General features: G+C 39.7%; 2 protein-coding genes across 5 annotated transcripts in view; one reads left to right on the forward strand and one right to left on the reverse strand.

Annotated features, from left to right (window-relative positions):
* Window positions 1-5,912, forward strand: part of STAT1 (signal transducer and activator of transcription 1) — a 42,729-nt gene extending 36,817 nt beyond the window's left edge. For both annotated transcript variants that reach the window (XM_068544763.1, XM_068544764.1), the window contains exons 24-25: window positions 571-670; window positions 4,754-5,912. In XM_068544763.1, coding sequence (XP_068400864.1) covers window positions 571-670; window positions 4,754-4,768 — 115 coding nt within the window. In that variant the 3' untranslated portion in view covers window positions 4,769-5,912. The remainder of the gene's footprint in view (window positions 1-570; window positions 671-4,753) is intronic.
* Window positions 5,913-8,634: 2,722 nt separating this feature from the next.
* GLS (glutaminase) overlaps window positions 8,635-23,111 on the reverse strand; it is an 84,575-nt gene continuing 70,098 nt past the window's right edge. For all 3 annotated transcript variants that reach the window (XM_068544765.1, XM_068544770.1, XM_068544769.1), the window contains 4 exons: window positions 15,510-15,571; window positions 14,303-14,379; window positions 14,155-14,218; window positions 8,635-11,385 (listed from right to left, as the gene is read on the reverse strand). In XM_068544765.1, the coding sequence (XP_068400866.1) occupies window positions 11,229-11,385; window positions 14,155-14,218; window positions 14,303-14,379; window positions 15,510-15,571 (360 nt within the window). In that variant the 3' untranslated portion in view covers window positions 8,635-11,228. The remainder of the gene's footprint in view (window positions 11,386-14,154; window positions 14,219-14,302; window positions 14,380-15,509; window positions 15,572-23,111) is intronic.

Raw genomic sequence — 23,111 nt, forward strand, 5'->3', positions numbered from 1 at the left:
AGCAGTTCTTTTCAATCTAGAAAAGGCCAAAGTAACGACTGAGATACATTTTTTTCCGTTTGCTTTTATTTTGTTGTTTCATTTTGTAAAAGGTAGAAAAAATTTTGGAAAAGTCATTGTCAGTTATTTGGCCTGCAGCACTGTCTTGGGGTGAATGGATGTAGCCTTCATGTAAAAACCCTCTGGAGCAGCTTTATCTGCATACAGACCTCAAGGTAGGGATGAGGGACTCCCCAGACATTTCTCTGGCGCTTCTCGGGCCAGGGTAGGTGACACAACTGCACAAGCTCGCACCCATGTTCACCCAGGCAGAAGCGGTGCAGGATCCAGACTGGCTATTTCTGGCTCACATCTCTAGAGTACAGTGTGTTTCCCAAGGGGCCGGGCTGGGGACATGAACCTCTCGAGATCTGTCCTTTTTCAAATGTATTTTACAAGTGTATACACTTCCCTGAAATAAAAATCTAAAATGATGATTCAGTCACAGGCCAAAGATGAAATGGCAAAGTTTGCACCACTGCTTTCATAATCTAGATGTTAACATTTCCTGTTTCCTTCTCCCCATTTTAGTCACCCTTCTCAACTTCAGACCACAGACAACCTTCTTCCCATGTCTCCTGAAGAGTTTGACGAGGTGTCTCGGATAGTGGGCGCTGTAGAATTTGACATGGTGAGTACCACACGGGGACGCGTTCAGCACGCTGAGTGTTTGCTCTCTGAGGCAGGGAGGGTGCCTCGCAGACCCTGGGCCTGTCTGTGAGCTGTCAAAAGGAGCCTCTGGCAGAGCCCAGAAGGGTGTTTTTCAGATTGGCTATGACAAGTTGGAGCCTCCTGTGTTTAAATAAGCTACGTCGTCACCAGGATTTTTACTCCTGGCCTTCAGCACCTTCCAAAATATAATGACATTTCAAATATTTAAAAGCTCCCCCTCTGCCTTTTAAAGTTGTCCACATAGAAATCTCATATGTTAAGGAACTAGGATTTCTCTGATAAAAAAATGTTTTCCTTTCGGCCCGTTGTTTCAGCACTGAGTCTGGGTGAAGAGGTGTTGTTTTTAGGAAGGGAGGAGACTAATGCTTGGTATACAGTCATTATAGAGACTTGGGCAGCCACAGCGGAACACTTTACCTGATTTATGTTTGAGAACTAACTTGTACCGCTAGCACCTGGGGCTGTGAAGGGCTTTGCCAAGAGTAAAAAGTTCAAGGAGTGAAGCAGAGTGTCATGAGTACCATGATAGGGATGGGAACAGGGCTGTCCACGAAAGAGTGCATCTTTCTTTGGGAGAATGTTTTTCAGTGTGTCAAATAGTATTGTTTGCCTGTCAGCCTGAAATCCTTCCCCTTAAAGATTTTATTTATTTGTTTATTTTGATTGGCTGGATTTTTGCTGATGCTGTTTTAATTTTAAGCTCTTTTCCACATGAAGCTATTCCAGTTCATTTTTTATAAATTTATCTATTTTATTTATTTAGTTTTGGCTGCGTTGGGTCTTCGTTGCTGTGCACGGGCTTTCTCTAGTTGTGGCGAGTGGGGGCTACTCTTCGTTGCGGTGCGTGGGCTTCTCATTGCGGTGGCTTCTCTTGTTGCGGAGCACAGGCTCTAGGCGCGCAGGCTTCAGTAGTTGTGGCACGCAGGCTTCAGCAGTTGTGGCTCGCAGGCTCTAGAGCGCAGGCTCAGTAGTTGTGGCACATGGGCTTAGTTGCTCCGTGGCATGTGGGATCTTCCTGGACCAGGGCTCGAACCCATGTCCCCTGCATTGGTAGGTGGATTCTTAATCACTGTGCCCCCTGGGAAGCCCCCCAGTTCATTTTTTAAAATTTGCTTAATGTTTTAAAGAAAAGCCTCTCTGAGTCATTACTGGCCTTTCTCCATCACTGGTGCCTGGCACAGACTGCTCAGCGATGCAGGAGGGAGGACAGGATGAGGGGAGAGGGCGCCATCTCCCAACGTTCAGGGTCGCACATCCCTGCGTTCAGGGAATGCATTTGTGCGGCATTAGTAATATCTGTTTAGACTCAGGTTTCTGGTATGTAACCTTTTCCTTATCCTTTTCCCTCACCTGAAGAAGTACAGGCTAAAATCTTTACACCCTCCTGATTGTTAAGGCTGAAAAAAAAAATCACTTAGAAAAATGCTTAGGTAGTGTAATAGCACAATAGTTCTGTTCCTATTGGCGAGTGAAAGATGAACCTTGTACCTGTGTAAGGTTGCATCCTCTGTTGGAATGTAGCTCCCCACACTGCTCTGAAGTGTTTTGTGAGCCCTACACAAAAATGGAATAACTGTAAAGCCCTATTTAGAAAGTGTTAAGATCGATGGACAGAACCAAAGAACGGCACGATCTTCTTTTTCTCCTCCTTTGCTGTCCTGAGCAAGTTACATCAACATCATGGTCATCACCACCATTAATCGGTGACACTTGTTAAGCACTTACTGTGTACCAGGCACTCCACGGGTAGTAACTTAGTCCTCACAACAGCCTTCTGAGTTAGGTATTATTGCTTTTCCCACTTTACAGATGTAGAAAAAAGAGACTCTCCAAAACTATGAAACTTGACTAAGATGAAGTAGTTAGTAAATGAGGGAACGAATATTTGAATCCACCTGGGGTGTCTCTAGACTGCATGTTCTTGTCTACTCTCCTGGAATGCCCCCCACAGAAAGCTGATCTCTGATTCATTCAAAACCTGCACCCAAGAGAAGCTGTTTGCACTTGACACTGAGTATGTGTTGTTCTGGTTTGTTAAGACGAAGGCAGCGAAGCCTTTGGGTGAGAGGCCTGTGTTTGGGATTTGGAAATCAGAGCTCCAACTCTGTCATACCATTATGCCCTGTGACCTTGAGAAAATAAGATGGATTAGTCCCCGCCATCTGTGCATGCAGTATGACTGCTTTCTCTGTGCTCTCGGAACGATACTGTGAGAGCACTTTAATTACTCTAAATAAATGCCAGGAAATGGTTTTGTGGCTCTGGATCCCCTCTCCCCCTGACCAGGAGCCATCCATTTCATTCCAGATGATTTCATTCATTTCATTTGTAGAATAAAATAAATCTATTTTTATATACACGTGCACACACAGATCTCCAGAGTAAACCCATAGAAGATTTAAGAGCTATAATATGGGCGCAGCACTGGTTAGACAAAATTAAAGTTGGATTAGTCTCCGAATTGGGTGGACTCCACCTTGTCTGTCCCAAATTGTCCTCAACCTTGGCCACGATTTCCTTTCCGCATCCATCCACTCTTGGAGTTAGGGCATATGCTCTGAAATAGACCTTTCATGGAGCTGGCTGGTTTCGGCCGTGTCTGGAGGTTGCAGCTCTGGACCAGGGGGCACTGGGGCCAACGCCTGGTGCCGCCTCAGGAGCAGGAGGACCGCAGGCTCCTGAGGGACAGAGCACCAGTGTTCTCTGTAGCCTGGCTTCAGTGCTTGTTTAGTCTGGCTTTCCTGTACAATAAACTGTTTCCTCTGGGACTACATGAGAACCAGTCTCCTCTCCTAGAGGCCTTTGGGCAAAGCTTGGACAAAGCTGATAGTAATTTAATGATAAATATTAAATAACACTTATTAATTGTCTGCTATTTTCCATCTAGTCTACTAAGCATTCTACATATGCTGTATAATTTAATCATTTCAACAAATCTATCTGTTAGAGACCATTAGTCTCCTTTGAATAGATGAGGACCTTGGGATTTAGAGGTTAAGTAACATGACTTGGTCACACAGCTAGTAAGAGACAGTGACAGGATTTGAATCCAGGGTCGCTTGCTTTCTCTCTCTCTCTCTCTCTGAAGACCACCATCTTTACATATTTTACTCTCAGCCAGACTGAAACATAGGGGCAAAACCTTCATTGTGCTTTTCAATCCAAAATATTTTCCTAGGAACCCACTATGTACCACCCACTATTGAGTACTCGGGATTTAAAAAAAAAAAAAGGACTCGGTTCTCAAGAGGCTTGTAGTCTAGAGCTGTGTTGCTATTGGTGTTTTGGGTCTGAATGATTCTCTGTTATGGGGCCGTGCTATGCGTTGCAGAATGTATAGTAGCATCCCTGGCCACTACTCACTAGATGCCAGGAGCACACACACCTCCACACCTGGTCATGACAATCCAAAATGTCTCCAGATGTTGCCAGAGGACAGAATCACCCCTGGTCGAGAGCACCTGGTCTAAGGGGAGAGCCCAGCATGGAAGTGAGATAGGAAGTCGGTGGCAGGCCGGTGTCCTTTGGATGAGCAATTCACTGCCTCCGAGGGGGCCTGCTGGGGGAGGTGGAGGGGTCCCTAATGATTCTACTTCTCTAGCCTCTACCTGAAACTCATTCGTTTGTTATTCCTGCTGAGTGGCCTTTAAGGAAAATTCGTCATTTCCCCCAAATCCCTCTCTCCCTCTGGCATACAGCTCAGCATTGCCTCACTCTTGTTTTGCATGAGCAGATTTGCCATGTTGCTCTGTCCCCAGACTTGCATACTAGCAAAAAGCTTTATGCAGCTTGGATGAATTGACAGAATTAAGCCAGCAGGCTGCAGAGTAATAATCCATCAGCTTAGGTGACATAAAAGGTCTCTTATTAGTCCAGGAGAAAGGATAGCACATGCCGAAGGCCCTCCAATTCCATGGTGGTTTTTTGCCGGGGGATGTGTCTTTCTGCTACTCCATTGTAGAACACACAAGTAATGTTAAATATATGAGTCTGCGTTTTACAAGAGCAGTGTAATAAATGTAACCACATTTTCTTTTTACAGATGAATGCGGTATAAGAGCATGAATTTTTCTCATCTTCTCTGGTGACATTTTTCCTTCCCACCTGTGCTTCCCTCCTGCTACTCTGTTCCTTCACATCCTGTGTTTCTAGGGAAACAAAAGAAAGGCCAGCAAATTCGCTGCAACCTGTTGATAGCAAGTGGATTTTTCCCTAATTCAGAAACATCTGTTACTCTGAAGGGCTTCATGCATCTTATTGAAGGTAAAATTGAAAGGCCCTCTCCACAGAGTGGGTTTTACAAATAAAAAACATCCAGATACACCAAAAACATCAGAACTAGAATGAGAGTCCTTTGGGAAAGGTGAAACATTTAGCAGCATCTAGCAAATGCCATGCCTAGAGTCAGTGCTCAGTTGTTATAGGTGGTTGGGTAGATCACACGGTTATTTAGGCAACTGCTTCATGCAGGATTGGCATACTTCTATTCTGGAGAATTCTTATTTGTTCTCTCTGCTTTAAATGTGGCTAGAAGTTTTCCAATGGTTTGCCTATGAAATAGTGCAAAGTTAAGTTTATATAGAATTACATCACCTCTTTATTGAAGGTAGCCATCCTGTATCTGGGCAGAGGATAAAAGTTGTGTTCTTTATTATATCTTCCACGCTAGCCATTGAAAGCTAGAGACAAATTCTCTCTCGGGAGAATTAGTTTTTCTGTTTGTTATGGCTTTATGATACTGGCTAATATCAAATGGAAGGAAGTAAACTTTCCAAATTCGTGAGTAGTGTTTTCCATTTAAACTTTAATATCCAAAGCTGAATATATATTCTGCCTTCATCACGGTCACTAGTAAATGAAATTGTCTTCACAGTTCTATCAAGGGAGCCAAACTATTAACAGCTCTCTTAAGGTAAATCCTGTTATTTTTCAAAAAGTTGAAATTAATTGTAGATATAGACAAACTCAGAAATTTAATGCATGTTTCTTAAATGGGTTCACTTGTCTTTATTGTTATTAGCTGGTATTTAGTCTTAGTCATAAAATTTTCAAATTGAGAAGAGAAAATAGTAACTGACAAATCATTAACCAGAGATTATGAGAGTCAAATAATTTGAAAACTCACCCTGTGTAACTGCATTGAGAATTGCGTATTTTTCACTGATAAATGTGTTTCTCTCACAAATACATTGCAAATGGTTCCACTGTCTCTCTTGTGCTTTTTCTAGACCCTTTTTGGACTGGATGATGTTTTGTGAAGTGTGTTGTGTTACTTACCTCGTCCCTTCATTAGCACTGACACGCAAAAAAGTGGTTTAGGGAGTGGGTTTGACAGGGTTCTTCTAGATAACATTCACAAACTGCTGTCTGCAGCTGCATCTTATTTTTCTCCTGTCACCACCACAATCATACTGTTATGTAAATACTGTATTTTTCTGGTGGGAATAAAGTTTCCTTGAAGTCTATCTCAAAATTAAAGCTAAAGTATATGTACTGCATTAAATATAATATGCACATGGTACTTTCCTTCGTATTAAACACAGATCAAGGCCTCCTCTCAGATTTTACATAAGATGATTGCCATCAACCTGACTGGGTTTGCGTTGACTTTTTAAATTGAAATGATGAAGGAACAAAGATGACAGTTAAAAAAAATTGTTTCTAATTGCTAATATTTAACTATTTGGTATATTTTTGCCCTCTAAGAGTGCTTTGGCATGGTTTCATTTTACTGCACCAGTCAAGAGACTTTGTTTACTTTTAAAAAGTATTAAAATTATAAAGTTAGTCTCTTACAAATAATATTTTGTATAAAGATTTAAAAAGTTACTGGCATTATGTGTAGGTTTGATGTTTTTCTCACCTTATGATTAAGCATAAAAATACATCAGTCCTTATTTTTAAATACGATTAATACCGTTTTCCTAAGTGTTACCCTTTCTTACCCAGATTAAGATAGGTTGGTGGAAGAGATCAGAGGAAACATTATTGAAACAAGCTATAATGAGTACCATAAATAGCAAACAAACAAAAGTCCTTTGGTCTTGGTGACCACCAGAGCTGCCTCCAAATGCAGAAATAATTTGGCATTTATTTTAAAATGAATTTCAGTACTGCTATAATGCAAGTTTTTAACTTTTAAAATACATGTAAAATGGGACTCTGTATTGTGTCCATAGCAGCATCTGAACTCCACACCTCCTTGATGAGGTGAGGTGTTACTTTCTGAGAAGTTACTACACCCACACAAAAAGCTGCCATTTTTTTCTCCAAAAACGTTATCAGCTAGAAAGCTGTGCCCTTCTCAAAGTAAAAGGCATTGTGTGCTGGAAAAAAAAATAGTAAAAGAATCGCCAAGTTAGATGTAAGTCTGGCAGGTTAGACTCAACTGTTGTTTGATGAGCTATCAGGGAATAGTGGTATAAGCTTGAATCCTGGCCTCATAGCAAATATGACTGTTCTCACCTCCCTATCTGTAGTATTTACATCTAGGAAATATAAAGTTTCTTCCTAACGAACATGAAGAGTTGTATTTCTCCAAGGAGTGAAGTAGATAATGCCCTGCCTAGCCGGTATGTTTGTATTTCTATATAATTGATCATGGTAAGAAGTCACTAAATAGATCCTGGCTAAGGGATGTTTGTGTGTTTTAAGAGTATTTCTGGTATGGGGTTTTATAAGCCTAGGACTTTTATGCACCACTCAGGACAAATTTCTCCCTTTTCAGGAAAGTGTCTTCTGAGATGGCAATAAATAGATTTTGCTATTTAGTCAGCATTCAATGATGGAAGTCTATTTGTTGCCTGTAAGTTGAAATGGAATATTAAGTCTTAATTGAACAAAGCATTCCTTTCACATCTGACTATCCCAGGAAAAAACTAGAAGTTGTTTTGAAAGCTCTGGTACCTACTTTTTGAACTGGGATGCTGTGCCCAGAGTAAGGGGTGCTTACTCAAGTGGCTTCTTTGGTTAGTTAAGATTCCTTCATTTATTAGTTCACCAGATATATATTGAGCACCTGCCATGAGCCAGGCACTATTCTAGATGGTTGGGAAACGAAGTCGGTAAACTAAAACAGACAAAGATCTCTAGTTTGGTGGAACTTAAGATGTTCTGAGATACTGGATCATATGTTCTGGTACAAACATCTTACCTGTTAAAACTTAAGAAAGCTTTTGTGAAGCAAACATAGCCAAAAGCTACAAATAATTTAAAGGGTATACAAAAATATACACAGTTTCAAAGTAATGGCATTCATCTATGAAAGGGTGAGAAGATTAGAGATTTCAGATATCTCTTCCAGTTCTAAAATGTCAGTAATACAGACAAATAAACACATTTGACTGCTATAGCAAAGCAAATTACTTTGTGACAAACAACTTTGTTGAAAATGGACAGCCATGGTATATGTGGTGTTCGTGTGCCTTCTCTGTGGTTAGAAAACCGTATGCTAACCCTAAACCAGAGGTTTCTGGCATTGGGAGTGAATGCCGTTTCACACACCCATGGACCAGGTGGGAGCTGCCATTACCAGCTTGTCCTACGCAGACCCCAGTGTGGCAGCTCCACAAATAGATGTCAAGTCTTTTGTGAAAATACCCTCTCTTCTCATTAAAGGAGGTTAGAACCCTCCTAGTGAAAGAAAGATTCAATGCAGCAAATATTTACTGAGCACCTCCTAACTGTAAAAGGATAGTGTTAGCTTCTAAGAGGACTAGAAACATGCCTGCCTGTCCTTCTCACCTTCAGGGATGAACTGCTTACAGAATTGTCATCTTAGTCATTGCGGTAACCGCACTGGACACCGCGCATAGTACCTGGCCCACAGAAGGCATTAAAAATGCCTCGACATAGTTCCTGTGTTCAGTGGAGTTCCCAACCCAGTGATATAAGAGAAAATCTTTAAAAAAATTCATTTTCAGGTTTTTTTTGATACATGTATTTATTAAGCTGTAAAAAGCAACACTACCTAATTTCATTTAAAATAAATATTTTCCAATTTCAGAATACTTACAACTTACAGTTTTAAGATTAGATTCACTTTGGGAGGTTCTGGAAGCAAATACATTCATAGCTGTACAATCCCCAGGAAGAATCTAAATCCAACATCAGGTCATTCAGTCCCTGCCAGGCAGGTAACAGCATTAAATGGCTGATAGCTAATCCAGCTCTGCAGCTAAAGGGCAGTGTGGGCAGCAGTGGGGTACAGCACATTACACTCAAAGATGAGATGATAATTAGAACTGAGACCAGCGAAAACAACAGTGCATACAAAGCTTTAAATAAACACCACCCTATAGAGCTCTGTGGTACAGAAAAAGCACATATGATCCTAAAGCCAAAACAAAAAGATCTTTGGAGTATACTGATGGCAGCAGTTAACAGCACAGTTAAAAGCATTTAAATCAAATGTACTCATTTTTATCACCAGCCAACAGCAAACAGCCAGAGCAGGAACCAGTGTACAGTCATAAATAACCTCATGGGTAAATAAGGGCACATTTAACTAAACCACAAAGACTTCACAAAATAGTTACGATCTGAGAAAAGTTGAAAACTCTTTGTTCCCAAATAATAGTTAGAACCTCTTTTTATTAGAGAAAAGCCTCAAAATCATTGGTAATCTTTAAGCTGTGTAATTGAACCATCTTAATGTTTCATTTAAATCACGCAGAGCAAGCTGCTGTTTGAGCAGTTATTTCAGTTGATTTCTATTAAAGAGTGTCTACCCCATAATATCTTTGGGAATAATGCTGTTCCTCTGCAGCGTTTTACAAATACCACCTGTCTACATGTCTTGATAGATCCATGAGGCAGGAACACAGCAGCAAGGCTGGACACCCACCCACCATACTCCCCACAGAAGCACACACACGAGAACGGCTTCGTGCCTGATGCAGCTCAGTTAAGGAACACCGGCGTGTTCCACCAAAAGAACATGTCTAGGTTAATAAGGGGGCAATGGCTGAAGTCACTGATTTAGACTGGAAGCAATAATCGAAACACTTGGAGGCTGCTGGAGTGGGAAAGGAGCCATTAGGCATGATAAAGCTTGGAAGCAGCAGTGTGTGCTGATTGATGATAGAAAAAGAAGAAAAAGAAAAAAGGAATTTGGTATATTAATGAAACAACCAGCATTCATGTAGTTGAGGATTCTGCACATTTCACTAAACACAGCTTCAAAGAAGTCCATTTGTGTGTGTGTGTGTGCGTATGTGCCTGTGTGTGTGCTTAATATCAGAAGTCCTTATTAACATACCCTTTTACCTCTGAGGTATGACAGGATAATGTATGTGTGCAGTTCCTCTCCAAGACAAACGATGGGTCTCGATTTAAAATGAAATGGCCTTTTCTTATTATTAAACTCTAAAAAGTCCACAAAAAATATAAGGTAGAAAACCAGGAGAAAACTGGAGTGATCTAGTGATCCCCCAAATAGAACAAATATCTTGATGCAGACTTTTAATGACAGGTTTAAAAACAAATGTTATTTGTAGCAGTTCCCATACCTTCATAATAACTTTGGTAGCTTAGAGCACTTCTGAATTTATCTTTATCCTGAAAGCTGAAAAATATCTTCTTAAAGAGCTGCGGTAGCACATCCCTTCCTTTTATTGGCCGATGAATTTGACTAATTTGTACTTACTTAGCTTAGTAATTTGTCTCTGGTTCATCTCCTATAGACAAATGGCATAGTTACAGCTCGGATGCCAGGTACATGAGGCGTTTTCTGATTTATTGTGGAAAACGTGAAAACTGCATAGTATGCCAGCACCCACTTTCCCAGCTAAAGGAAAGAGGCAAATAGCTAAACATCTGGGAAGAGAGGCTGGTCTAAGGGGATATAGAAAAAGGAAATTATTTCAAAAATTATTTTAACTACATTCACACATATGTTTTGGTCACCAAACATATCTTAAACAGATTCCCTGATACAATCTAGTCAGAATTGGTCTGTCCTACTAATAGTTATTAACTATTATAATTTTTAGAGTCACATCATGAAGCTAGGATGACAGGAGATATTTCAAACAAACATATAACCATAAGTGCATATAACTGTTCAAACACTCTAAGTACATATTTGAAGTCATGAAAGTCACACTGTTTTGCTTCTAAAGGCAGCCTTGATCCATTTGGACAGACTGTACAACAGAGTTTAATTTATAAATGCATATCAGCAGATCATCACCATAAATTGAAAATTCACAAAATACACAAAAATAAATCACAAAAGACCACACAGTTAAGCTAGCATTGGTAACTGTTTCTTTTACATCAAATTATACAATGCGCGAGGTAAATATTGCTCACATTATGGAGGGAGATTGTTTTATTTCTATTTTTTCCCAAAGAGATCAGATTTGTCCTGTGTGCACAATGAAGAAAACTCCAGTAACACTGAAATGACAAATGTTGTAAAATATACATCACTACCAGATAGAAATACACATGTTCTTCATAATCATTTTCCACAATTAAATAGGTAAGTGATTTAAATCTTGGGCTTAAGACCATTATAACAGTCCATCAAGATTCTTATGGACGGTTTGATTCTCCTTTCCATTGTCGGAATCTCCTTGAGGCGAGTACTGGACTTGGTATTCCTGCAGGATTTTAAATACATCATGGTGTCCAAAGTGCAGCGCTTCATCCATGGGAGTATTATTCCACCTAAACAAGTAGCACAGCATGGACTGGGTCATTAGGTAATTTCTGTACAAAGATGATAATCCAGCATTCTTAGATTTTAAATGCCGGTTAAAGGGCCATTCAAATTTAGCTATTTAAGCAATATTACAAGTAATACTGATGAAATGCAGAAAGGGATTTATAATCCAAAAAGTGGTCTTGGAGACAACTTGGGATATGGGGAGGAAGAGAAAACTACCTTCTGCAAAAGGGTCTTGTTCACGTTATCTAAGTGCTTATGAATGGGAAGTTCTAGTGTTGACAGATGGATAGACAGACTCTAGTATTTCTAAATTTTAACTTCATGGAAAGCCCAAAGGATCACTCTTTAAATAGAATGTTCAAAGAAAAATCAGCTCTATAGCATCTGTCACCCTAGCCTTTGGTAGAAAATTTGTGTTCCTGTCAATGTAAAATCACAGTAAATCTCAGAGGTCTGGTAATAACCACAATCTTATTAAGGCTCAAATATACTTTGGAGGAGCAAGACTGGCCTCAGAGGAACTGACATTTTCATCATCTCCGGTAAGGATGGGACTCTCGGGGCTCAACTGGACCACTGCACAGCCAGAAGAACAGCTACCCTTTCCACAAGAAGTGTGTTTCTGAGCTGTGCTCTTTAGAGTCATATAGATGAAGACTGGAGACAAGAAGAAAGGAAGAGTTGCCAGCAGTGGCTAATCAGCTAATTAGCCTTTTGAAAGAGGAGCCAACCCTGTAAATCACAACCCAAGTAAATGACAGAGCATGATAATTAGCCCCCTAGTACTTCACAAACTATTAAGCTTCTCTTCTCATCCACTCTGCTTTATGTCACTTCACTTCTCCATGGCTACCAGGCTCTCTGACTCCACTTTTTCACACGCCACTCTCACCAGCTTCTGGTTTTCCTTCTTTCTTTGTTCTTAACCTTTTACCTTCTCAGTGGGGCCCCAATATGGAACTCAAAGGTTTTTAAAACAATCTCATTTAAAAAATATTTTTGAATAAAGTTTGGTAACCTGGTCTTAAGTTTTAAAATCAGGTAAGTAACATTTTACATGTATCTTTGTGCTTCTCAAAAAACTGCCAAATTAAGTTGCCTTTTACTTCTACATTGGCCTTCATTAAGTTAGGGAGTCAGTGGCCTGAAACCGGGAGGTGGGGTGACTTCTCAATCATCTACAGCGTATAATTATCTCTTTCTGGAAAAACTGAATGTTAACTGCAAGTTATCTTTTTTTTACAACTCTTCTTTTCCATGAAGTAATGCAAAATATCAGCTCTAAAGCATACACTAAATCTGCTCAAGCCTATTTTACAATTTGAGGTGACACTGATTCTATGAAATAGAGAAAAAAGACGTGTTGGTCTAGCTTACATTCTCAAATCATGAATACTCAGTTACCAAGTTAGTTACTGAGCTAACTTTTGCCTCTCAGATGGGTGTTTCTGCTTTCACATTCCTAGAGGCCAATTTAGGGCAAAAACCAAAACAAAACATTTTGATCCTTAAACATGCAAAGCGCAGTAAATATTTCCAGCCTGTAATAGTGTTTTACTTGGGATTATAAATACTGGGGGCAGGGGAAAACACTCTCTTCAGTTTCTTGCTCTAGAAAGAGCTGGTATGGGCATTACATTTGAGGATAAAAGGGAGAATTGTCACCCTAACATGAGGTTTTAGAATATTGCCAATAAAGATCATGATTTTAGGTAATCAAAGTGTTACCATACTTACAAAATTGCTAACAGTTTTCAGACACTGATGTCATAACTTTTCTGCATATCTTGCAAGCTGAGCTAATAAAACCCAAACCACTAATATAAAAAATAGTAAAACCTTACTAAAACAGAAAGATCTAATAGCTAGAGAATAATCAACTTGCTCCAAACTTACTTCATATAGACCTCAAATACCCAAACTCCTAATCATAAATATCAAACCTCTCCCACCAAGTATTTTTTTTCTGTTCTTCTGAACCTTTATATTCTCATTACTCACTGACTCATCCAGTTATGTAACTCCAGTTATATAACATGCCAGTATGTTAGTACAGGCTTTACTTTAAGCATATGTATATATGTAAGCTGCACTCTTACCACTCCCTTGACTATCCACTTTGTGAACAGTGTTTTACAGCAAGATGAATGTCAATTTGCCATGTGGACCAGAAGGGAGAGGAGAGGAGCAGAACATATTCCAGGCATTATTTCTCCCACTCTATCTAGAGTGCCCTTCTCTTCCTTCCGTGCCTCAAATCTCATCTCTTCCCCAAAGCACTGGTTAAAATTCAACTTCCATGAAGCTTTCTAAAACTGACTCCAACCAAATCCAGGAATTTCAACAAACTCCAATATATTCATTATAGAGGTCTGTAACAGTAGTCTCCTTACACGTATTTAATATGCCCCTGCAAATGTTCTATCTTGTCTACCCTGTGTAGTCAAAAGGCCCACGAGGATAAAATTCCTATTTTATTTTTCCAGACACCAAGAATTGTTTTCTTCATACAGTATGATAACTGACAGGCTAACCAAGAAAATTCTAAGAGACCTTCTTAGGTAAGAAAGAGGATATAGGAGAGAGAATGATCTACTGAACAGAAACAAGGTTTTGTTGGTTGCCTTTATAAGGCTCCATAGCAAGTTCAGTAACGACTCCAACATATACATAGTGGATTTAAATATACCACCATTTAACTATTATAGCCCTGTATGATAAAACACTGGCGTGCCAATTATATGTTAGAAAGTAACTTAAGGGCTCACCTGTCCTTGGGGAAAGGATTTACTTTGCAGGCTTCCAGCAAAAATTTAACAACTTCAACATGACCTACATCCAAAACAAAACAAGCAGGTTTTAGTATTAAGTAGAAATTAAGTCTGAAAAAAAATAAATGAGTGGTTCATATATTACCCTCTGCAGCAGCTACATGGAGTGCTGTTCTAGAATCGTAGTCTCGCTGTTCCATGTCCATAGCTGACAAAGCAAATCTGAAAATTTGTTAAGTATAGCTATTCATTATATAAAAAATTTAATTCACTCTTGTAACATTTCCTCCATCAGTTCAGTCTAAGGTCCTGTGAGACAGGTGTCATCCTTCACCAGGCTCACTAATGGGACACCCTGTTTAACCAGTACACAGACACCTTGAGTAAATGCCACTTCACCGTTCTTCCTTAGCTTTGCTCTTTTTGGATAAGAAGAAATGTTCACCATCTCTCACAGGATTAAGCTTCATTACATTATTCTCCAAAACACAAGAATGGTGGCACAACGATACCCTAAATTTGCGCATTGGAAGGGCAAGAAACTAACAACTATACTAAAGTTAAATGTTTTCACTAAGGCTCCCATTCTTTAACAGTCTACAGATTACAAGTACTAATCAGACTTTAAAATTAAAAAAATAAAGTGCACATTTTTATTGAAATAAAGGTATGTGAGTTTAAGGTATACAACATGTTGATTTGATACATTTGTATATTGCAAGGCGATTACCACTGTAGTGTTGGCAAACATCTCATTCATGTGACATAATTTTCATTTCTTTTTTGTTGTGAGAACAATTAAGATCTATTCTCTTAGCAGCTTTGAAGTTTATAATACAATACTGCTGATGCAAGTACTAATCACACTTTAAAATGAAGGTGGAAATTAAGCATAGACATTTTTCCACCTTAAAGTTCAGTTGCAACTCGCTACAAGAGACCTTATGTTAAGTATACAGTCCTATATGGCCTTTCCAGCACTGGGGATCTGCAGAACACCAAGTGCCCCTATTTGCCCACCACCCCCCTCACCTCCAAAGATGGAGAGTGGTGGGTAGATGGGGACTGAAAAGTCATTGTCCAATTCCAGTAAAACACTAATACCAATTAGCCAGATTAATTGAACAGTTACCACTTGGGAAAACAGAGGACTGGGCTTTTATAGGAGGTTGAAAAGGAAAGGCTGTACAGCAAGACTAAGGAACTGGAAGTGGGAACTTAATATAACTTGGGATCATTTTTATTAGAGGAAAATGGCAGTGAGACTTTATTTAGCTTTAAAGTGGCCCTTTGCCCAGAAGCAACTTCATAAACATCTGTAGGCCATATGCTAACCCACCCTGTTAACATACCTTCGAAGTGCAGATACATCTCCAGTATACGCAGCAAACAAAAGGTTTATCACCGACTTTACCTGTGAAGAAAAGAAAGTTCAGGTATCCACAGGGGAAAATAAATACATAGAATGTACAACTGTCACCAGGTAAGTGGTTTCCATGTGCTCTGAACACTTCAGCTGGGTCACACACAAAAATTTATCGTAAGTATACTGCTGTAACTAAAAAGAACACACGTGTGTTTTTTTCTTTTTAAATAGAGGATTATGAGGGGAAATCCAACAATAAAGAGACATGAGGGAAGGAATGGAATGATATCAATTGGCACAAAAGAATGGAAACTTCTGACCTGTGAAACACACATAGTTGCGGCAACTGAAAATTGGAACCTTTCTCATTTAGTATGTCTCAGTGGTGGGAGCTGACTTGTATACTCATAAAATTCACATCACATCATTATTAAAAACTAAGTCATGCTATATAAATGTCTAATCCCTGCCAACAATCCCTGTCCTCACCAATCACTGGCTTCTTTGGAAATCTTCAGAGACAACATTCAGTATTAATCATCTCACACTTACTGTACTTCACTGGAAAGGCAGTCTTCAGTTCAATGGCCAGGCAGTACAAATGGGGGCATTCTCAGAGCCTGTGACACTGCCTCGGCCCAAAAGGTGGATAAACTCCCAAAATATTAAGTCACTGACATTGAGCACTCCAGGAATTCAAAGTGTATCTTCTTTTGATATTATCCACTTTCTTGTCATTAATTAAGGAAGAGGCTAGTTATCCTAAAGGCCACTGGATTTTGGTCTGCTTTCATAAAGACTATCCAACCCTGTTTTTGAGAAACCAAACTATTGAACATACACTGTTTGTAAATACTTCATAAATCCCCACTTTTGTCTTAAACTTTGCAACTTCAACATTCATATTGATGATCCAACTGATATTGGACTCAATGGTAGAAAACAGTTTACCTGGAGGGATGGAAAGTAACCCAGCTATCCACAAACAAAGGCACAGCCCTGGAAGATCTAGATCTTAACCTGGACATTCTACCTTTCCACTACAGCTTCCCTTTCCCACAACCTGCGAACTTTTAAATCGAACTGGAACTAACCATTGCTGGACGTCCCTAATTCAGCATTTTCAAAATGTGTTCTGCAGAAACTAGTTCACAAAGGCGCCATGAAAAAAAGGGTTCCGTGGTCAGCTATTTTCTTAAAATATTAAATCCCCTTCTTGGAGATACAGAGCCTTTCGTATGCACGTGAAAAGTTCTGCAGTACGGGAACGTAACCAGCTGAGCACACCCCCCAAATTTTACTGCTACTTACTGTTATTTTTGAGATCACTCCAAAAAACCTTACTCTTCATCTTTCAGTCCATTAGCTTCCCTTCGGGATACCCTTTACTACTCCTGCCCAGCCTGCACTCTGTCAAGTCTCCTACTAACCCCCAAGTCAAGAACAGTTTTCTCAATGTGGGTGGGAGTTTAACAGAATCACCCAGAATGTTTTAAAAGTATATGTAAGCATCTCTCCTCCCATTTCTAGTCGTCCTATTCCCACACCTCAATTTGACACATTTTAGGGGATACAATATTTTGAAAAAAGTCTCCAGGTGATTTTGATATGCACTCCTCTGGGTTATGAACCACGGTTTCAGGTGCCCTTAACGTTTAAAAATTGGATCAGTTTGGAATTCTCAATTCCCTTGTGCTCTTGGGTCCACAGAAAAACACGATGGGCTATTACAAATTATTCTTCATATTTCCAACTGGTCTCTCATCACTGCTTGACAATTTTTTCTCTTATTGGTTCCCTTTTATACTTTATTCAGACCTTTAATACCAGTGGTGACCCCCAAAACATATGACCCCTAACCACAACTTTACTAAGATGATAAATTGTTTCCATCTCTCCTTCCTCTCTTATGCAAAATACCGGCTTCGAATACCTATTCTCTCTTCCTTTCCTCCTTTACTGGTTCCCTCATCTCTGCCTTAATACAGACACAACCATCCTATTTTGAAAAACCAATATATAACCCCATTGTTACCCCCTTTCAGTGCATATTTTCTGAAAGTAGTTTATATTTTTAATTCCCTGCAAATTACCTTCATACCCACTACTACCTCTCAGTAGTACCCTCAAAAGCTTCAGCAGCCTTCCTTAGCCCTGATCCTTTCTACCTCTCCAACATGCCCCGCCCTCACTCGTTTTCCATAATGCTGATTACCAGGGTCTTCCTCCTGTTGACTGCTTTGCAGAGTCATTTCCCACTTTCCACTGCCTGATAATACCCCAAAGGCAGTCTCCGTACTTCTTGTTTTTCAATGTAATTTCCCTCAAAGGTTTCATATATCCCTTTGGGCAGAATGACTTCCCAATACACATCTTTAATCTAAATCTCTATTCCTAAACCCTAATTCTACAGCTCCACCTGCTTGTCATGCTGTCATTTCAAACTCAAACTACAGAGAGCAAACCTCTCTGTAGCCCCAATGGCCTGGCCTCCAAAAGTCCATATCCATCTGCCTACTTGACACTGCTCAAATTAGAATTTGATTTCCACCACCTTCCCTCACCCCAAGTTAGCTCCTCTTGCACAGTCCCTCATTTTGGGATGACACTACAATTTATCCAGTTGCTGAGGTCAAAAACTGAGTCATGATCCAGGGCTGCTGCATTTGATGGCACAGACTGAGCCCCCCACCAGGATGCCGGGCCAAGTAGGGGTACTCAGCCCGTGCTCCTCTCACCTACCTCTGGTGCCCAGCACCCAGGTACGTCCATGGGAGGAAGGGAGCCCTCTTCACAGAAACGTGCTGAGAGGGTCTGCTTACACCAAGAGGCAGAACTAGCTTTTTCTAATTCACGCAAACCGACCATATAGACTCTGGGAGTATTCCTGCATTCTATTTCATACAACCCACATCGAGCTCAAACACATTTGCCCCACCTCCAAAATATACTTGGAATCCCACCACTTACTACCTCCATTACTATCACCCTAGGCTCTGAGTCACCACCTTATCTCACCTGGCGGACTGCCTCCTAACTGTTCCACTTGTTCAACTCTGTTGCCACAGGGATCTTTTGAAAACATAGACTGTGGCACTCCCAGTGACTTTCTGTGAAACCTAGAATAAAATCCAAACTCCTTACCATGGCTTTCAGGACACTAAATGCTCTGTTCCCTGGTTACATTGTGCATCTCATTCCCTACCGCTCTGCCCCTTGCGGCTCTCTCCAGGCAGGTGTGTCTTCTTGCTGGTCCTCGGGGCACTCAGGGCCTACACTTGCTGCGCTGCTGCCTGGGATGCTCTTTCCCCAGGTAGTGAGGAGGCTCCACTCCTCACTTCATTCAGGTCTCTACTCAAATGTTACCTCACTGACTCTAAAACATTGCCCTCTTTTTCATCACTCCTTATCCCTTATCTTGCTTTTCTCTTCAGAGGACTTATCGTTATCTGACATATATACACTTACACACACACACACACACACACGTTTCTTGTCTCCCCCACTAAACATAAGGTCCAAGTGGGCAGAGATCTTGTCTTTTCTCCTCCCCACTATAACCACAGTGCCTACCACACGTAAGTACTCATTAAATATAGGTTGACTCAAATCAACACGCTGTACAAGTTAAACTTACACAATGGTATATGTCAACTATATTTCAATTAACAAGTGTTAACTGACTAAATCAATATTCTCTCCAGAAGCATCAAATATTCAAATTGCTACCGGCATTTGGGGATTAAATTGTAATCATTATTAATTCTTCTACCTCCCTTGATGTTCACTTCTTCAAATGTCATTACCACATCTATTCAAGCCTCCTAACTGGGGCCTCTGCTTCTAGTCCTTCTTCCACCCTCCAAAACCTTCCCACATACGTCTAATCACCTTCTCAAAACGGTGCTGTGACCACTAAAGGTTTCTCAGCAAGGGAGTATCCAAAAAAAAAAAAAAAAAAAAAAAAAAAATCCCCAAATCATTCCTGATAAAATTTAAATTCATTAGCCTTGCATTCAAGATTCCTCAGTGTAAACCTCAACTTCAACAGAGTAAAACTGGTCTCTCTCACTACCCTTGTTTTGTTTTTATCTTAGTGCCTATGCTCCTTTCTTTGGAACATCTAGATTCCTAATCAAATCCTTCCCTTCCCGCAAGGGCTAGCTTCAAAGCCCCTTCCCCCAAGCATCCCATCCAGCATTCACTATCCATGTAGCTTGCTGTCAGTTACCCACATAGTGCTCTGTGACAGCATGTGCCAAGGAGTCATCAATCACATACCTTCTGCTCCTACTAAACCATAGTACATACTATTTATTTCCTGAAAGTACCTTTTCTCCACCCATTTCTCACTGCAATGTTATTCTTAATCCCTTCTCTGTGAGCCCTACACCAATCTCTTAAATCAGAAGTCATCTCTACTACATTTGCCTCACTATGGCACTATCACATATGGTATATTTACTTGTGTTTCTTATCTCCCCCACTACTCAAGAGAAATCCAGAATTCTTATGTGCAAATCATTGATATATTAACTACCCATAGTTCTCACTCTTTAAAGTATATTATCCTTCTAAGCAATAAATCCTTGACTTATTTCAGTTACTGTATGCATGAACTACATCCCTTTTTAAAATTCTGTATTTAGACCAAGCAAGTTTGAAGATATTTTATTATATATCGTATATACCACTTAGTCACTTAATTATTCAATATTTCCAAAGCTCTAAAAGAAAATTCCTTATTAATGAGACCCAAGAAAGGCTGATTTTAGGGTATAATCAATTTCTTGAAGGTATACTACTAACAAACACTTTATTCACAAGCATGTTTCAGCTCACAGAGAAATATAAAATGTGTCATTCACTCCAAGACAGAAAAACACGAGGAGGCAGCACACGCACAAAGCACCATTTAAAACTAAAACTACGAATGCCTCTTTACTCTAGCAAATAGCCACCTATATTTTTAAGGTTTGCATAAATCAAGAAATGAGCTATGAGTAGAATGCCAAGAAAGACAATGGAACAGTTTAACAGTTTTGAGACAGCAGATGGAGTGTTATTTCACTTAGGGACAGTCCACTTCGTGGCCTGTTAAAAGAGTTCCATAAATACTCCTCAAAGTGACACACCCTCTGGAATGACTGCTATGACAAACCAAACTGAAGGAGAGGACAACCTATAAGATGACTCATCCAACTCCAAGCCAACTGTTGCAAAGGATGTAGGTGTGCTAGCCACTGATCAAGCCTCATTCTCCTAATTTCCCAATGGATACTTGAGTTATATTAATTTTGAAATACCTGTCAAGAAGGCCAGGGTCCAGAAAACAGTGAGTTAACTAACAGTAACTGCCAGAGGCGTGGAGCCTGTGTTTTGATGAATCATTCCTCAGTACAAAGAAACAGAGCTTATACAGCAGAACAGTAGCCCATGTAAATCAAGGACTCTGACGTTTAATGTATGTCTCTGCCTAGCAAAAAGAAACTTCACTTGGGCAGGTAGCCACTAAAAATTTATAAATTAAATGTTAAGTTCTCCTTTTTTTAAAAAAATTTATTTATTTATTTTTGGCTGTGTTGGGTCTTTGTTTCTGTACGAGGGCTTTCTCTAGTTGTGGCAAGCGGGGGCCACTCTTCATCGCGGTGCGCGGGCCTCTCACTATTGCGGCCTCTCTTGTTGCGGAGCACAGGCTCCAGACGCGCAGGCTCAGTAGTTATGGCTCACGGGCCCAGCTGCTCCGTGGCATGCGGGATCCTCCCAGAACCAGGGATCGAACCCGTGTCCCCTGCATTGGCAGGCAGATTCTCAACCACTGCGCCACCAGGGAAGCCCCAAGTTCTCCTTTTATTTGCAGATTTTCCAGTACTACTAGATTTTCCTTATCAAATATCTTTATCAGAACCTGCCAGAACCAGACAACCTTATCTTAGTTTATCTGTACAAAGTTATGACAACAGTGGAACAAAAATGTAACAGTTCATATGAGTTCATTTAACACTGGCATGCTTGGCATATCAAAATCATACTTTTTTTTCCCAAAAAAGCTAGAAGCAGTTATAGATTCTACCAATTTTACAAGTCTAAAACATGACATTCCTCTCTCCAATCCTATCATTCTATTTATTTTGAGCCTGTTTAAAAGTTGAATTGTGTACCTTTTGTATCTTCCTCCCAAATACCCTAATTCTGTACAAGTAGCAATTTTTAGAATTACATAAGCATATTACTTTGTATTTATAGTAATTTATAGTGAATGACCTTGAAAAATTCAACATAAAAAATTATAACTGTTTTTAAACATCTTTGACAGGCTTGCTGTAAAATATAATTTTATTTATTACTACCACTAAGGTTAAAGGCCTTGGCTCAAGGTCATATAGCATATCAATTAGTAATGTAGCTGGGATACATTTCCAATTCTTAATAGATCTCAGACTGTATCCAAAGGATAGAAGTAAACTAAAAGACTAAATAGCAATTTAACTTTAAAGATCCTTTGACAAAATACTGGAAGGAAGGAAGGAAATATGGGAGGACAGGAGTGGAGAAGGTAGAGGAGGAGAGAGATGAGGGAGGGAGGGAGGGAAGATGGATACATTGGCTTGACACTTCAAGTATTTTATTTCCAATTCTATTACCAACTGCAAAACTGTGGTTTCCCTTGTTTTTCATCATTAGTTTCTGTCTTCATACAAAGACTAATTCGTCCTTTTGGAAATGCTTTAATGAAAAAAAGCAGGTAACTGAAAATCCATCCTTCTGTTCCTACTATGTCCAGTTTGACGTAAGCTGCTCTCTCATTTCTAGCTCACTACAGTATCTGTTGCTGTGGAACGGATACTCTTCACCATCTGTTAAATAAACCATCATCACTCCAGATCCAATTCTGTTTTAAATGCTTACCTCCAACTTGGCCTTTTATAGCCTTTTAATGAAAATAAATTTTCAGCCTTCTTTCATAAATATTTTTCTTAAGGTCAGGTTAAAAAATACAAGCCTGTATAGTGTAGCTAAAGAAAAACTTTAAATTTCCAGCAAATGTAAATTAATCACTTGCCAACAAGGTTAGAAATATAAACCTGTACAACGTGTATGTGATCAAAGATATTCTCTTTCCCTTACTACTGAGTTTAACATTTGTATGGATGTGTAAAACAGTTATGATTAGACAGTCTGAGTATGAGGCCACATGTTCCTAAGCTTTCCAATGACTTATTCAGACACAATTATTAATATATAGTTGGCCTTCCATATCCGTGGGTTCCGCATATGTGAATACAGAGGGCTGACTGTAAGCATCCTCGGATTTTAATATCTGTGGTGGTATAAGGAGGAATCCTGGAACCAATCTCCAAGGATACCGAGGGATGACTCTTGCTATATATAGACAGAACTAATCCAACTGACATGATCAGAGGATTAGAGAAAATCCTTTATAGGAATAACAGTTCAGCAATTTCATGACCACATTTCCAAATTTCTACACAAATGCAGGAGGTTCTCATACTATAATTTTAGTAGAGAAGAATAAATCAAACAGTAAATTTTACTCTAAAAAGAAAGTATAGAAATTTCACTTACA

The sequence above is a fragment of the Eschrichtius robustus genome, chromosome 5 (assembly GCF_028021215.1).
Source record: "Eschrichtius robustus isolate mEscRob2 chromosome 5, mEscRob2.pri, whole genome shotgun sequence".
NCBI lineage: Eukaryota > Metazoa > Chordata > Mammalia > Artiodactyla > Eschrichtiidae > Eschrichtius > Eschrichtius robustus.